This window comes from Gadus chalcogrammus, chromosome 15, assembly GCF_026213295.1.
Source record: "Gadus chalcogrammus isolate NIFS_2021 chromosome 15, NIFS_Gcha_1.0, whole genome shotgun sequence".
NCBI classification, from domain to species: Eukaryota; Metazoa; Chordata; class Actinopteri; order Gadiformes; family Gadidae; genus Gadus; species Gadus chalcogrammus.
In genome coordinates, this window is record NC_079426.1 from 779761 (window position 1) to 795047 (window position 15287).

The 15287-nt window shown below is 52.4% G+C and overlaps 2 protein-coding genes across 2 annotated transcripts in view; one reads left to right on the plus strand and one right to left on the minus strand.

Moving 5' to 3' along the window:
• Window positions 1-263: 263 nt before the first annotated feature.
• rrp12 (ribosomal RNA processing 12 homolog) lies at window positions 264-14188 on the plus strand. Its single transcript, XM_056609062.1, has 33 exons — window positions 264-786; window positions 1339-1562; window positions 1782-1865; window positions 2023-2099; window positions 2213-2318; window positions 2441-2557; window positions 2750-2888; window positions 3018-3145; window positions 3626-3724; window positions 3811-3902; window positions 4236-4347; window positions 4632-4732; window positions 4925-5039; window positions 5261-5403; window positions 5516-5637; window positions 5730-5794; window positions 6016-6178; window positions 6973-7192; window positions 7324-7417; window positions 7558-7716; window positions 8112-8192; window positions 8281-8386; window positions 8505-8612; window positions 8737-8894; window positions 8992-9083; window positions 9573-9728; window positions 9997-10175; window positions 10268-10381; window positions 11516-11565; window positions 11675-11753; window positions 11991-12058; window positions 12164-12246; window positions 12472-14188. The coding sequence occupies exons 1-33, from the start codon at window positions 648-650 to the stop codon at window positions 12578-12580; spliced, it is 3882 nt and encodes a 1293-aa protein (XP_056465037.1). The 5' UTR covers window positions 264-647; the 3' UTR covers window positions 12581-14188.
• Window positions 12420-15287, minus strand: part of antxr1d (ANTXR cell adhesion molecule 1d) — a 29332-nt gene continuing 26464 nt past the window's right edge. Inside the window, exon 18 of the mRNA XM_056609065.1 lies at window positions 12420-15183. Within this exon, the coding sequence (XP_056465040.1) occupies window positions 14833-15183 (351 nt within the window). The 3' untranslated portion in view covers window positions 12420-14832. The remainder of the gene's footprint in view (window positions 15184-15287) is intronic.

Here is a 15287-nt window from a genome sequence, read left to right on the forward strand (position 1 = left end):
GTCTGCAGATCAAATGCGCTACCAAACACATAACGCCTCGTGCCCACTGCACCGTCAGTCAACGGACGTCAGAAGGCGTGGCTGACGGATGGGGGAGTAGTCTTTGCAGATGCATCCGTCAGCCAATCAAATCGGTTCGCCGGGTTCTTCCCGCTTCTTCATGCTTGTTGCGAGGCAAGATTACCCGCTTTCCCGCTTTCCAGTATCGTCAGAGCCCGAGTCGCGTCACAGTGCTTAAATTTGCATACGCGATCTGATTGGATGACGGATCCGTCGCTGCTGAAAAAGTTGAACATTTTTCAACTTTTTGACGGTGGCGAACGCTCCAAGTCAACTGACGGATCCACAATGCATTGCGCGACCGTCCCCATTCAAAGTCAATGGGCAACGGACAACTGACGGAGGTAGTGGGCACGGGGCGTAAGGGGGAAGTAATTTATGACAGGGTAGATATAAATTGTTCAGCTAATGTATGCTCCCTAGTCAGTCTAGTAAACGCATAACAAATAGTTATTGCTGGACAGCGCCCTCTACCGGTTGATTTGACGACAAACCAGAAGACACGTGAGATAATAGTGACGTATTCGGAGAGCGACGGAGTCGCTGTAAAAATAGAGCAGAGAGAGCGTGACTTTTTATCATCCAAAATGGTAAAATCTGGAAAGCTCAAGTCGGGGGTCGCAAACAAACTGAAACGATGGAAGAAAGGACACAGCAGCGATTCGAATCCAGAAACAAATCGTTATCGTCAGGCCGCTAAAAGTCGCTTTTTCAGCCGACCGAGTGGTAAGCCGTGCTTGTTCTACCTCCCTGATCACACGTGGGTCGGTGGGCCAGGCAGTCACTGCAAATTAACTAACTAAAATTAACATTGATCTGATCAACCCGTGTTTGTACTGACGATGTATGTTTCTGTAGTTAAAGTCATTGAATAACTCTACAAAGTTGTCAAATTAAGTTGTAAGATTGTTCAATCTTTTATCCTAGGCTAGTCCATTTTCTTAATTGTTGTAGCTATCGATGCATGCATTGCCATTAACGTTATGTGTTGAGTAGTATTTGTCTGCACATTCATTGGTGAATTATTAGTTGTTGATGGTTTGTGTGTGTGTGTGTGTGTGTGTGTGTGTGTGTGTATTATTTTTGTATTACATTACTTTTACTACTACATCTGCTTATATCTATGTCCTGTATAATATTTGTGGCCATAATTCAAATAATACAAATCATTGTTTGTGTGTGGAATGCAGATCTAACGCTCCAATTCCTGTAGCCAGGAACTCCTTTTCAATATCTGTGTGGATAATCATCTAATTTAAACGGTATGTCTTCCAACAGAAAAGAGTGATCTCACAGTCGACGCTCTTAAGCTCCACAATGACCTGCAAGTCGGACCCCTGGATGTTAGTGACCGAAGAGGAGCCCGCATGGAGGAAGACGACGATCTGGCCTTCACTGAGAAGACCTCCGGCACTTTCCTCAGTGGTCTGTCTGACTGCTCCAACCTCACCTTCAGTAAGGTCCAGCGGTACTGGGAGTCCAACTCCGCCCCTCACAAAGAGGTAAATAAGGATTTTGAATAATCAGTTTGTTTTTGTTACATACACAATCACACTCGTATCATTTGCTATGATACTTTGACATGTTCTAACTGGTGTTGACGAGGTTTTAGGTCGGATACCTGCTAGGTTTTTGCTTTAAATTCCGATGCAGTGAAGAGGCGTAGTTGTTTGACGTTGTGCAGTGAGTCCTTCATTGGTGCTGCCTGGTTTGTACAACAGATCTGTGCTGTGCTGGCTGCTGTCACTGAGGTGATCCGTTCTCAAGGAGGGAAAGAGACCGAGACCGAATACTTTGCTGCACTGGTGAGTACTTCTTCCGGGCTTGAAGACTGTTGAGACTAAAACACTAATATATTCAATCATATTTGTATTCATTTGGGGGAATTGAAGCCAGTTGTTTTTTGGATGGGTGTTGAGCACCCTAACCTGCCCTGCTCTGCCCTGGCCCTGTGCCCTGTAGATGACCACGCTGGAGGCTGTGGACGCCCCAGAGTCCCTGGCCGCCGTTGCCTACCTCCTCTGCCTGGTCATGAAACGGTCAGCCCTCGGTCGACCCTCGCTCCCACCGCTGCCCTCAGAATATCCAATGAACTTCACTGGATTACAGAATCCCAGAGTTTGATGTGTGTGTGTTGTTATCGGGTCCCCAGGGTCCCTACTCCAGTGCTGGTCTCCAAGTATTCCGACACGTCCAAGGCCCTGATGGACGTCATGTCCCAGCAGGCCAGCTGTGAGACCGGCTCCGCCCTCCGTTGGGTGAGCTGCCCTCGTCTGCCCGCCCGAGCCTCTGTTGGGTTGATGTATTCACTCTGCAGTAGCCCAGGCTCCTGCCCCCTGAGCTGGACGCCCCTTACGACGTTGACCCTGTTGTGATGCAGGTGCTGTCGTGCCTGGCCACCCTGTTGAAGAAGCAGGACGTGTCCGTGTGGAACTACCCCTCCACCCTGCAGACGTACCACGGCCTGCTCAGCTTCACTGTCCACAAGAAGCCCAAGGTCTGACGCTCTCTGCCACACAGCAGTGCTCAGCCAAACTCTTATTGTTCAATCAATTAGATCGATCTCTGCCCGTCTAGGATAACAACCTCAAGGCTCACTACACCTAATACAATATAAAGACTGAAGACCGGGAGAGAGGGGAATCGTGACGCCCTCGTCATTCCCCTGCCCTTGATTCCTCTCCTCCAGGTCCGCAAGGCAGCGCAGCACGGAGTGTGCTCCATCCTCAGAGGGAGCGAGTTCCTGTTTAAAGACAACGCCCCATCCCATCATCCCGCGGCCATGGCAACGGCCAAGTTCTGCATCAAAGAAATGGAACAGGCTGGGGGTAAGGAGAAGGAACCAAAAAGTCACATTTGTCGTACAAATCTGCACACTCTTCTTCTCTCGCTATTCGTTTTCGTGACTTGAGAAGGACCGACCACCTCATGCTTTGGCGTGTGTTTTTTCTTCTCAGGCAGCAAGGAGGACACCACCACACTGCACGTGCTGGGGGTCCTGAAGGAGCTGCTGCCCTCCTTCCCCCAGGGGGCGGTCAAGACCTGCTGTGAGACGCTGCTGCGCGTGATGACGCTCGGACACGTGGTGAGAGCACGTTAAAACCTGTAGACGGCTTCCTCCATTCTTATGACAAATGTACTTATTGTAAGTCGCTTTGGATAAAAGCGTCTGCTAAATGCCCTAAATGTAAATGTAGATGGATTCATTCAGAAGCTGCTTCTTCATTATGACCCTATCTGACTCCAGATAGGGGCGGAGTCTGACTCCAGATAGGGGCGGAGTCTGACTCCGGATAGGGGCTGAGTCTGACTCCGGATAGGGGCGGGGTCTGACTCCAGATAGGGGCGGGGTCTGACTCCAGATAGGGGCGGGGTCTGACTCCAGATAGGGGCGGGGTCTGACTCCAGATAGGGGCGGGGTCTGACTCCAGATAGCGGCGGGGTCTGACTCCAGATAGGGGTGGAGCTCACTGCTCAAGGATGCCTCGTTCACTGTAAACCTCTTTGGGTGCAAGCGTCTGGTCAATGCTCAATGCTAAACCGAATGGTGTGTGTGTGTGTTTAGCTGGTGACGGCCAGTGCCATGCAGGCCTTCCACAAGCTGTTCACCGGGAAGCCCAACCCCAGCACCATGTCAGCGGAGCTCAACGCCCAGATCATCACGGTGAGACCCAGCAACACCGCCCCACACCACAGCCCACACGGGGGGAGGAGTGGAGGGTTTAAACTGTGTTTGAATGCCCCCCCCAGGCCCTGTACGACTACCTGCCCAGCGAGAACGACCTGCAGCCGTTGCTGGCCTGGCTCGCTGTCATGGAGAAGGCCCACGTCCACCTGGCAGGGTAACGCACATTCACCTCTTCATGGCCCCCTGGGGATCGACCCTTATGGATTGGTTTTACGTTTCATCAGCCTTAGCCGACGTCCGATACGGGCTGCCGATATTCTTGAGCCGATATTTGGAGCCGGTACTGCTTTTGCTCCCTCAATTTACATCATAAAAATGACTGGTTATAAAATGTTACAAGTGTCAATTAAAAAAGGAACATTTATTGAACTGTCTGTAAATCATGCCGGGCAAGAAAAATAAAATAAAGTATCGGTCGATCACTAGCTTACACTGAGACGTAGTTCTGTTATGACCGTTCACTAACGAGGGTTTGGTTCTGTCTCAGCCTGCAGAGTTCTCTGAACACGGGGCACCTCCCCCGCCTGTTCACAGCGGCCATGACCTGCCTCCTGTCCCCCCACACGCCCGTGGTGTCCGCGGCAACCAACACGCTCAAGGTAAAAAAACGCTTGGCGCAGTCTTGTTCTGGTGTGTGTGTGTGACGCTGCGTGTGTGTGTGCGTGTGTGTCAAAATAACTGAAATGTTTCCAAGTAATTTACAAATTAAATCAACCGACTTGAGATCAATCCTTGTTTTTGAGGCCTTGATTCTATGTAGGTTATCTGTGTTCTCGGTGTTATGCTCATCCTACTTTGTACCTTCTAGCTGCTCCATGTACTGATGGCTGTTATAATTGTAATAATGGTGCGTGTGTGTGTGTGTGTGTGTGTGTGTGCGCAGACCCTCCTGACGGAGTGTGTGGGTCCTCACATGGAGGAGATCGGCACGGTGACCGCCAGCGCCTCCTCCGGGAACGCCTCCTACGTCTGCAGGATGTTCCGGTGAGTTCCGGGGCTACGACCGCTTCAGCCTCCTGCTGCTGCTCACGGTCGCGATCGGTCCTGAATCATGACGCCAACTAACCCGCTCTCCCCCCTCTTCCTCCTCCTCCTCCCTTCCTCCTCCTCTTCCTCCTCCTCCTGCTCCTCCTCCTGCTCCTCCTCCTCTTCCTCTTCCTCTTCCTCCTCCTGCAGCATCGTGGAGGAGGGCCTGTCCTACCGCTACCACGCCTCCTGGCCGTTCGTCCTGCAGGCCCTCGGCTCCTTCTACCGCGTGGCGGGGAAGCGGGCGCACCCCGTCATGATGAAGGTACGCTGGACACCAACCGCTCGACTATTGAAGAAATCATAATCACTATTCCATCAATGTTGAAATCGCCATTTTTCAAACCATTATTTATTGAGTCTGAAAACATGATGCATTTATTAAGCATTTCCCTCCAATAAAACACTTTGTGGACTGACGAGCTGCGTGGAAGGCGTGGCGTGGGAGACTGACTCCTGTTCTGCCCCCCCCCCCCCCCCCCCCAGTCCCTACAGTCCCTGGCGGCGCTGCGGCCGACCCCCCACTTCCCCTTCACCGGGGAGCTGGACCTGGCCGTGGGGGGCGCGGTGGAGAGCATGGGCCCCGAGGTGGTCCTGGGCGCCGTGCCGCTGAACATCACGGGCTACGAGTACGTCCCCTTGGTCCCAGCGGGGGTCCCACCCCACCCTCCCCGCGTTGTTCCCACTGGGCGTGAGCGTAGGGCCGTTGGTTGACCGTGTTGCGTGCGTTCTGGTCCTCAGTGACGACCTGGAGTTCCCCCGGAGCTGGCTGGTGCCGATCCTCCGAGACCACACAAAGAACACCCAGCTGGCGTTCTTCAGCTCCTACTTCCTGCCGCTGGCCACCACGCTCCACCAGAGAGGTAAGCCCGGCTGTGATGAAGAGCGGGGGCTCCGGGTGGGTTTGATCTACCCACCGGCCGTCGCCTCATCCATGGGTTGTGTGTGTCCGCAGCTGAGCAGCTGCTGCAGGCCGGAGAGAAGCTGGAGGCCAAAGTCTACAACACGCTACAGATGCAGGTAGCCACGATCGCCTCTCCTCACGAGAGCGGCCCTCAGGGCCAACGCGTTGAGCGAGGTGTTGAGACAGCGTGCTCTGACCCCCGCCCCCTCTCTCTGTGTTCTGACCTCCCCCCCCCTCTCTCTCTCTCTCTCTGCTCTGACCCCCGCCCCCCTCTCTCTGTGTTCTGACCTCCCCCCCTCTCTCTCTCTCTCTCTCTCTGCTCTGACCCCCCTCCCAGGTATGGACTATGCTCCCTGGCTTCTGCACGGGCGCCACAGACATCCAGACCTCCTTCAAGAGCCTGGCCCGGGGGCTGGGCACGGCCATCAACGAGCGGCCAGACCTGCGGCTCACCCTCTGCCAGGCGCTCCGAGTCACCATCACCAAGAGCTGCTCCACGGGTAAGGGCCCCGCCACGGGGGTAAGGGCCCCGCCACGGGGGTAAGGGCCCCACGGGGGTAAGGGCCCCGCCACGGGGGTAAGGGCCCCGCCGCGGGGGTAAGGGCCCCGCCGCGGGGGTAAGGGCCCCGCCGCGGGGGGGGGGCGGTGGGGGTAAGGGCCGGGGGCTCATCCGGCTGCGCAGGGGTGGGTTCCCACGGGACGCTGAAGCAGATCAGGTGTCCTGTTGTTCCACTCTCAACTGGTCTCCTTCAGAGTGTACTGGTCTCCTTCAGAGTGTACTGGTCTCCTTCAGAGTATACTGGTCTCCTTCAGAGTGTACTGGTCTCCTTCAGAGTGTACTGGTTTCCTTCAGAGTGTACTGGTCTCCTTCAGAGTGTACTGGTCTCCTTCAGAGTGTACTGGTCTCCTTCAGAGTGTACTGGTCTCCTTCAGAGTGTACTGGTCTCCTTCAGAGTGTACTGGTCTCCTTCAGAGTGTACTGGTTTCCTTCAGAGTGTACTGGTCTCCTTCAGAGTGTACTGGTCTCCTTCAGAGTGTACTGGTTTCCTTCAGAGTGTACTGGTCTCCTTCAGAGTGTACTGGTCTCCTTCAGAGTGTACTGGTCTCCTTCAGAGTGTACTGGTCTCCTTCAGAGTGTACTGGTCTCCTTCAGAGTGTACTGGTCTCCTTCAGAGTGTACTGGTTTCCTTCAGAGTGTACTGGTATCCTTCAGAGTATACTGGTCTCCTTCAGAGTGTACTGGTCTCCTTCAGAGTGTACTGGTCTCATGTGCCGTCCTCCCCTCTGCCTGTAGAAGGGGACCGGGCCGAGGTGGGTCGCTTCGCCAAGAACTTCCTGCCCATCCTGTTCAACGTGTACAGCCAGCAGCCGGCCGCCGGAGAGCCCACCTACTACCGCATGGCCGTCCTGGACACCATCAAGGTGTACCTCACCATCACCGACCTGGCCATGATCTGCACCTTCCTGCAGAAGGCCACGGAGAGACTGGGCAACAAGGAGAACGAGTTCACCCGGTAGGCCCAGGCTGAGGCCCAGGCTGAGGCCACTTGTTACTGTGATGGCGTATTGTGTTGATAAAGATACGTGGTTGTGGCCTGCAGCTCACGTAGACGACTCACGATCTCCCCCCTGTCCCCCTGCCCAGGCTGTCGGTCATGGATCTAGTGGTTGCCATGGCGCCCTGTGTGGACGAGGGCAACATGACTAAGACCTACGAGCTGATCAAGCCCTACCTGGAGGTACGGTCGATGGATCTTTATTGTTTACTTCCTACTCAGTTATGAGAGTGTGACGTGACTCCCAGTGAATTTCATGTCATTAAGAATGTGTGTGTGTGTGTGTGTGTGTGTGTGTGTGTGTGTGTGTGTGTGTGTGTCAGACGAAGGAGGCAGGCATGCAGAAGAAGGCCTACCGTGTGCTGGAGGAGCTGTGCGGTGGCGAGCGACCCGAGTGCCAGGCCTTCATCACGGCCAACATGGAGACGCTCAAACAAGTGCTGCTGGACACCCTGAAGAACGCCTCATCGCCCGCCAAACGGGTACGACCCCAACGCCGCCGTCACCGCCAGCTAGGTCCTCACACAGGACACACACGTCAGGCTTCCCCGAAGGACTTAGGCGCCCGCCTGAGTTGCACAGGCCTGCCGCCTTAACTACACCGTCCTAAAAATAAAAACCTTTATTTAAATCTTTTATTGTGAATATTACACAAAAGTATAAAATAATCCAAAAACTTAATTTACTCTCTTTGTATAGATCAACAGCCTGCATGGAAATAAGCATAAATGGTCCACCTGTGAAAGAGTGCACCCCCTCACCACCTAACTTAACACATTTTCTGCGGGAAACTCTGCGGGAAACCCTGCGAGTGTACAGTATATTGGCTGCTGGTTTCCTGTCTAACTCTCGTCTCGCCGTTCTGTTTGTCCTCCAGCCGAGGCTCAAGGTTCTGCTGCACATCGTGAAGCGTCTGGAGGACGAGCACCGGGACTTCATCATCGTTCTGCTGCCCGAGGTACAGGCGGACAACCCGATGTCGACCGCACACACTGCCGCACATAGTGCTGGAAGGGGGTCTTATTCCGGCTCTGTTTGTCCGTCAGGTCATCATCTGCACCAAGGAGACGTCCGTGGGCGCTCGTAAGAACGCCTACACCCTGTTGGTGGAGATCGGGAAGGCGTTTGTGCGCTTCTGTGACAGTCCAAAGGGTGAGAAGCATGTCTGTCATTACTAACATAACGTTCAAGGAAATGATTTCTCCTTTTGGGGTCAGCCTGGGATATGAGTTTGAAGGCGTCCTGAAGTGTTGATTCCTCTCAACCCCAGACGCGCTGGAGCAGTACCTGGCTCTGGTGTACGCCGGCCTCCTGGGCTCCGTCACCATGATCACCTGCACCGTGCTGGCCTTGACCCGCCTGGTGTTCGAGTACAAAGGTAATCCATATTACAGCGCTAATAATCAACTAGACGTCGAGTATTAGAACTGTGAATGTAGACTTTACAGACCGTTGGCCGTTCACGTTGCTCTGTGACTCACGGTACGTTTCCATGCGCCCAGACTCCATCGCCACGACGACCATGGAAGAGCTGCTGCACAACGTGTGCCTACTGCTCTCCTCCAGCACCCGAGAGATCGTCAAAGCCGCCCTGGGCTTCATCAAAGTGCTCCTCTTCGTCATGGACCCCAAGACCCTGGCGTCCCACGTCTCCGTCATCGTACGTTGAAGCCGTCCCCGCGCTCTGACCCGCGCTCAGGTTCAGTGTTTCTATTGGTCCCCCCTGTTCAACACTCCCTCTGTTACCCCCCGGTCAGATGGACGGCATCGGCAACCTGAAGGACGACATGAAGAGGCACTTCCGCACCAAGCTGAAGAACATCTTCACCAAGCTCACCAGGAAGTTTGGGTGAGTGTCCATCGATAACAAACATACACTTAACTTCTATTTATTTAGCAGAAAATTACAATGCCAGGCGAATACTTGTCGTTTTATATTCCGTCATTGTACACACACTTTCATGGTCTACTTGTTACTTCTCAATAGAAGGAACAAAGGGGATGAGTTTAATGGTTACCGAAAGGTAGGGTTTAATCCGGCATTCTGTGTATCAGTAGGCTGGATGTAACTGGTCATATAGTTGAGGTTTGACTGAACGCTCACTGAGGTTTGACTGAACGCTGTCCACTGAGGTTTGACTGAACGCTGTCCACTGAGGTTTGACTGAACGCTGTCCACTGAGGTTTGACTGAACGCTGTCCACTGAGGTTTGACTGAACGCTGTCCACTGAGGTTTGACTGAACGCTGTCCACTGAGGTTAGACCGAACGCTGTCCACTGAGGTTAGACCGAACGCTGTCCACTGAGGTTTGACTGAACGCTGTGTGTTGGCCTCAGGTTCGAGCTGGTGAAGAGCATGCTGCCCGTCGAGCATCACAAGGTCCTGATCAACATCCGCAAGTCGGAGGCCCGCACCAAGAGACGCAAGGAGGCGGAGGAGGAGCCCGAGGACTCTGACAGCGAGGCCGACGCCCCCAAACCCCAGTCCCAAAAGTAAAGCACACGTTTATTCACACCCTTATGCTGCATTACTGACATGAATCTCTCCCTAGATCCACCTAACAGGCATGTCGTGTACTGCACTACCGTTTATATTTCCTCACCGTGTACACATTTCATGATTCCGTTCACATGACTCGTGTCATGACCTATGTACCTAGACATATTGGTCGTTCATTATTTAACTTTTTTTCCATAGTATATATATTATTTTAGTATATATATTTGTGTCCCTCCTGACTTTGCGTGTGTGTCCCCGCAGCATCGAGGACATCCTGGCGGACTCGGACAGCGAGATGTCGGACGACGAAGGCGGGAAGGGCGGCAAGGGCCAGAAGAACGCGGGCAAGCAGACGCAGAAGGGCCGGGCGTGGCTGAAGGAGGGCGAGGCGGACGAGCCGCTCAACTTCCTGGACCCCACCGTGTCCCAGAGGGTTCTGGGTAAAGGACTCGCGCACGCCAGAGCATCCGCCGCACGGACGGCTCCAAACCGACCTGTCCGGCTGAGACCTTCTGTCCCTTGTTCTCCACAGCGACCAACCCCAAGAAGAAGAGCCGGGCCAAGGAGCTGCACGGCTTCAAGCTGACCACGGACGGACGGCTCATCATCAAGGACGGCGACGACGAAGAGGATGACGTGAAGAAAGGTAGGCGTGGGGAGGAAGAATCGGGCGCAGGTTCCCACTTCGCTGCCCGGAGCGTGCGGTTTATGATGCGTTCAAAATGAAGCGAAATATAGTGTTTAAAGGTAGTGCTGATGAATCCTCGACCACACCTGGCCCTGCCTCACCTGGCCCTGTCTCACCTGGCCCTGTCTCACCTGGCCCTGTCTCACCTGGCCCTGTCTCACCTGGCCCTGCCTCACCTGGCCCTGCCTCACCTGGCCCTGCCTCACCTGGCCCTGCCTCACCTGGCCCTGCCTCACCTGGCCCCGCCTCACCTGGCCCCGCCTCACCAGGCCCCGCCTCACCTGGCCCCGCCTCACCTGGCCCCGCCTCACCTGGCCCCGCCTCACCTGGCCCCGCCTCACCTGGCCCCGCCTCACCTGGCCCCTAAGCCCTAAGCCCTTATCACACTATTTACTATATAGACATTTAGCAGGTCCTTTAATCCAAAGAGAATGGCAATGAATGAAGGAATGAGCGTTTTGGCCAGGAATCAAACAGCCTAGCTGCTACACTAGCCACTAGCTGCTACACTAGCCACTAGCTGCTACACTAGCCACTAGCTGCTACACTAGCCACTAGCTGCTACACTAGCTGCTACACTAGCTGCTACACTAGCCACTAGCTGCTACACTAGCCACTAGCTGCTCCACTAGCTGCTACACTAGCCACTAGCTGCTACACTAGCTGCTACACTAGCCACTAGCTGCTACACTAGCCACTAGCTGCTCCACTAGCCACTAGCTGCTCCACTAGCTGCTACACTAGCCACTAGCTGCTACACTAGCCACTAGCTAATACACAGTCCACTAGCCACTAGCTAATACACAGTCCACTAGCCACTAGCTGCTACACTAGCCACTAGCTGCTACGCTAGCCACTAGCTGCTACACTAGCCACTAGCTGCTACACTAGCTGCTACACTAGCCACTAGCTGCTACACTAGCCACTAGCTGCTACACTAGCCACTAGCTGCTACACTAGCCACTAGCTGCTACACTAGCCACTAGCTGCTACACTAGCCACTAGCTGCTACACTAGCCACTAGCTGCTCCACCATCCTACCCTTCATGGCCTTTACACACTTCATCTTCTGACCGTCCCCTCTCTCCACAGACGCAGAGGACGACCTGAAGGACATCCTGGAGGAGGCGGGCGTGAGGACAGTAAGTGATCATCCCGCCCCCCAGCGGGGGGTCGGCGCTGACTTCCTGCTGCCCTTGCGGGGCTTCCTGTGTGACCACTGCTAACGACCGTATCTTCTGTTTCCCGCAGAAAAAGACACAGAAGAGGAAGTACGACGAGGACGACCTCGACGAGGACATGGAGACGGACGCCAAGTCCAAATACAAAGGTACAAGTTAATCTAATCATTGGACCATTTTATTCATTCAGAAATTAGGGTTATTGAAGCAAGATTATTTGACATGAATGCCCGAACAGTTTAGCCTTTTCAGAAGCAAACTGCGCATTCAAGATCCCATTGGTGTTAAATATGTGGTCAAAAACAGGGATACATTCAAGTCGATTAGTAGTCTGGTTAATCAATAATATAGGCAGGGTGTTCAACTGCTAACCGTTGTCTTCTCAGCCGGAGGTTCTGGCATCCACAGACCACTAGGGGGAGGCAGAGACTCAGGAGCGGAATACAAGTCCAAGGTGAGCCACACACCACAGCCCCACCCAGTGGGACTGGGACAAAGCACTGCATTGTACCCTTTTGGACAAGGCGACCCCTGACCCTTTTGTCTTGTTTTTATTTAGAAGGGGAAGGGGGATGTGAAGCAGACGGGGAAGGTGGACCCCTATGCCTACATCCCACTGAGGAAGGCCACGCTCAACCGCAGGTACGGAGACCATTAGATTACAGCCTTTCCCTGACGCAGCCGTTGAGTGACTCCCCAGAGAGGTGACTCCCCCGTGAGGTAACTCACCCGTGAGGTGACTCACCCGTGAGGTGACTCACCCGTGAGGTGACTCCCCCGTGAGGTGACTCCCCCGTGAGGTGACTCCCCCGTGAGGTAACTCCCCCGTGAGGTAACTCACCCGTGTCTTCTCCTTGTGTGGAATAGGAAAAAGGCCAAGTTGCAAGGCCAGTTCAAGGGCATGGTGCGGGGTGTCCAGAAGGGGGCGCAGTCTGGGAAGAAGATGAAGAGGAACATCAACAAGAAGAGAACCTGAAACCCAGAAGAAGCTTATGGACTTTTTATGCATCGTGTGTGAGGAATTTACACCGTCGCACGGACAAACGCGGACACGCGCACACCGAACGAGCGGCCTCTCAATGGATATGTTTTATGCTGTCATGTTTACAGCAGGTATTGGTGGTTTAAAGTTACGTTGTCTTCAGTTCTACCAACGGACTGTAGGACATGTTGTCTACATGCAGGACTATGGTTGGGTAACGTCTATCCGAAAATGAATTTTTTTTGAATTTATAAGAATCGACATTATGGATAGAAAATGGTGATATTGAAAATCTGGCTTGTCATAACAAGCTGCTAATAGATGTGTTATCATTTGATAGCTAGAGAAGGCATCTCGGCATCTGTTCATCATTAGTGTTATTTATGCATCCCTTCACAGTAAATGGATAAGTGGAGATATGCCTTCATGTCAGTGCCCGATGCGACCTCTAGATGGTGCTGTAGACCAATAGTTGAACCGTGTTTCCGAGTGTGCGCTACAGGGTAAGCTATCTAAAACAGTTCTGCATTTTTACTGGGAAAATGTATACACTTTTTGTTGCTCTGTTCAATATTTTCCCAACAGCTGAATTAAACACCCTGTTTAAAATCAAAAACTAAGCCTATCTTTTTCGGGGTTTTGCAAAACATATTGCCATTGCAGTAAATACCAGCTACTTGGTCATGGATAACTAAACGTTACAAAGTCTTTGTCAGCAACTGATCCTTAAGTTTAGAATTGACTGGTTTTATATAATCCTAATACTTTAATTTAGCAATGAACTCTGACATTGGCAAAATATTGGAGATAAAGTCATCGATGAACTACTGTCAAAAACATGCTATAATGAGGTTTTGGTACCATAAGTTATTTCAAAGTAGGCAATCGGATTCAGAATTATTACATTTTGGTAGAACTATCCCCGTTAGAAATCCTGGAAAGTAAAACCAAAGAGCCTGTGAGTCATCAGCGACCAGAGTTGGTTCAGTAGAATCAAGGAATGCTGAATAAGAGATGGACCAGAATCATTGAGTTGGACCTGAACAACCAGTTTTTCATTTCTAGTCATTAATAGATTGATCTCAAATGCTTCTTTCTGAATAACCTTCCATAAAACACTATTTTAACCTTCTTGAGGAATCAATTTAAGTGTTATTAGCGTGATTAGTCAGTCTGATTTTTTTTGGGTTGATTCATTTCTTTCCATTCAGGCTTTTGGCCAAGTTGGACATACTCCAAATGGAGAGCCTGAAAACACAAAATTTCTTGCATATTCCTTGACTGAATCCATATATTTCAAGATTTTATTGGTTTTGCAGTCTACTTGAAATAATCACTTTCGCAATATAAAATACATTTTTAATTAAAGACAAAAATGCGTGTTAATACAGAAACGATGCGTCATCATTTCAGTCATTAGTAAATGCAATTAAGGAGAGCTAGTATGGAGTATCTCACTGTAGGAGACAGACGGCCGTAAAGTGATGGAATGATAGAATCCTCCTGTCTTACCTATTGGACCTCAGAACTTATACAACCCCCATTGAATAGAGCAGGTGCATACAAGGGCCTGTATTGAAATAAATAGGTACAACTGCCCTGCAGTTACAAGATGCATTTATATTCACTTACAAAAAAAACAAAAAAAAATAGTTTCTTTGAATAAAGCTGTTTGAAAAACACATTTTCCTACTTTGAGTGGTTGATTCTCTTTGCTTTTTGATTAAGTGGTCGATGTACTCATGCTGTACACCCCCTGTAAAGGCTTATCAAAAACCTTAAAGATTGATTACCATTTGCTACTTACTCTTACAGCCCCAGCTGTATCATCCCCACAAACAAATACTTTTCTAAAACCAACATTACATTCCAACGGCATCAACTCCCAACTGATAGCAGAAACTCCTATCAAACATGCACTTCCACCTCTTAATGCCATCCTCCGTCACTTCTGTATATGTGTGTATGACATGTAACCATCGATTGGCCGCATTAGTCAGCGACTATGAAACCTCGTGTAAACAACCTGTCTTTTTTTTTTGGTATTTTAATATTTCTACAGGTTGCAGTTCTACTATGAGCTCCTCAACGAGAGCCCCCGTCTCCCCCAGAGAAGGCCTCTCTCTCTCTCTCCGAGCGGGAGACTCCGCTGAGGGTGGGGTATTTATGAGCGCATACGAGCTCGGGGACAAAGCTCCGTGCGCATAATACCCTCCCTCTCTCTGCCCCCCCCACGCATTACAGAATCAGAGTCTGGGTGGGGGTCGCGAAGGGGGCGGGCCCGGGGCCCCCGGGGGCAGGCGGGCGGGGGGGGGGCCGGGGGCGGCCGGCATCATGGGCGGGGGGGCCCTGGAGGGGGGCGTGGCCCTGGGGGGGGGCGTGGTGCGCGGGCCCCTGGTGGGCGGTTTGGCGCGGGGCACCGAGGACGAGACCAGGGGCTGCTGCTCAGGAGGGGGAGGGGGGGCGGAGTGGGCGTGGAGAGGAGGGGGAGGGGCCTGGGGGGGGGGAGGAGCCGGAGCGGCGCCTGGTGAGGGGGGGAGGTTCCGGACCGGGATAGACTCCTCCCCTTGCACCCGGTGGAAGCGTATGCAGCGGCCCTGAGAGAGAGAGAGAGAGAGAGAGAGAGAGGGGGAGAGAGAGAGAGAGAGAGGGAGATAGAGGGGAGAGAGAGAGAGACATCTTCAATACAGACAGGTGTATC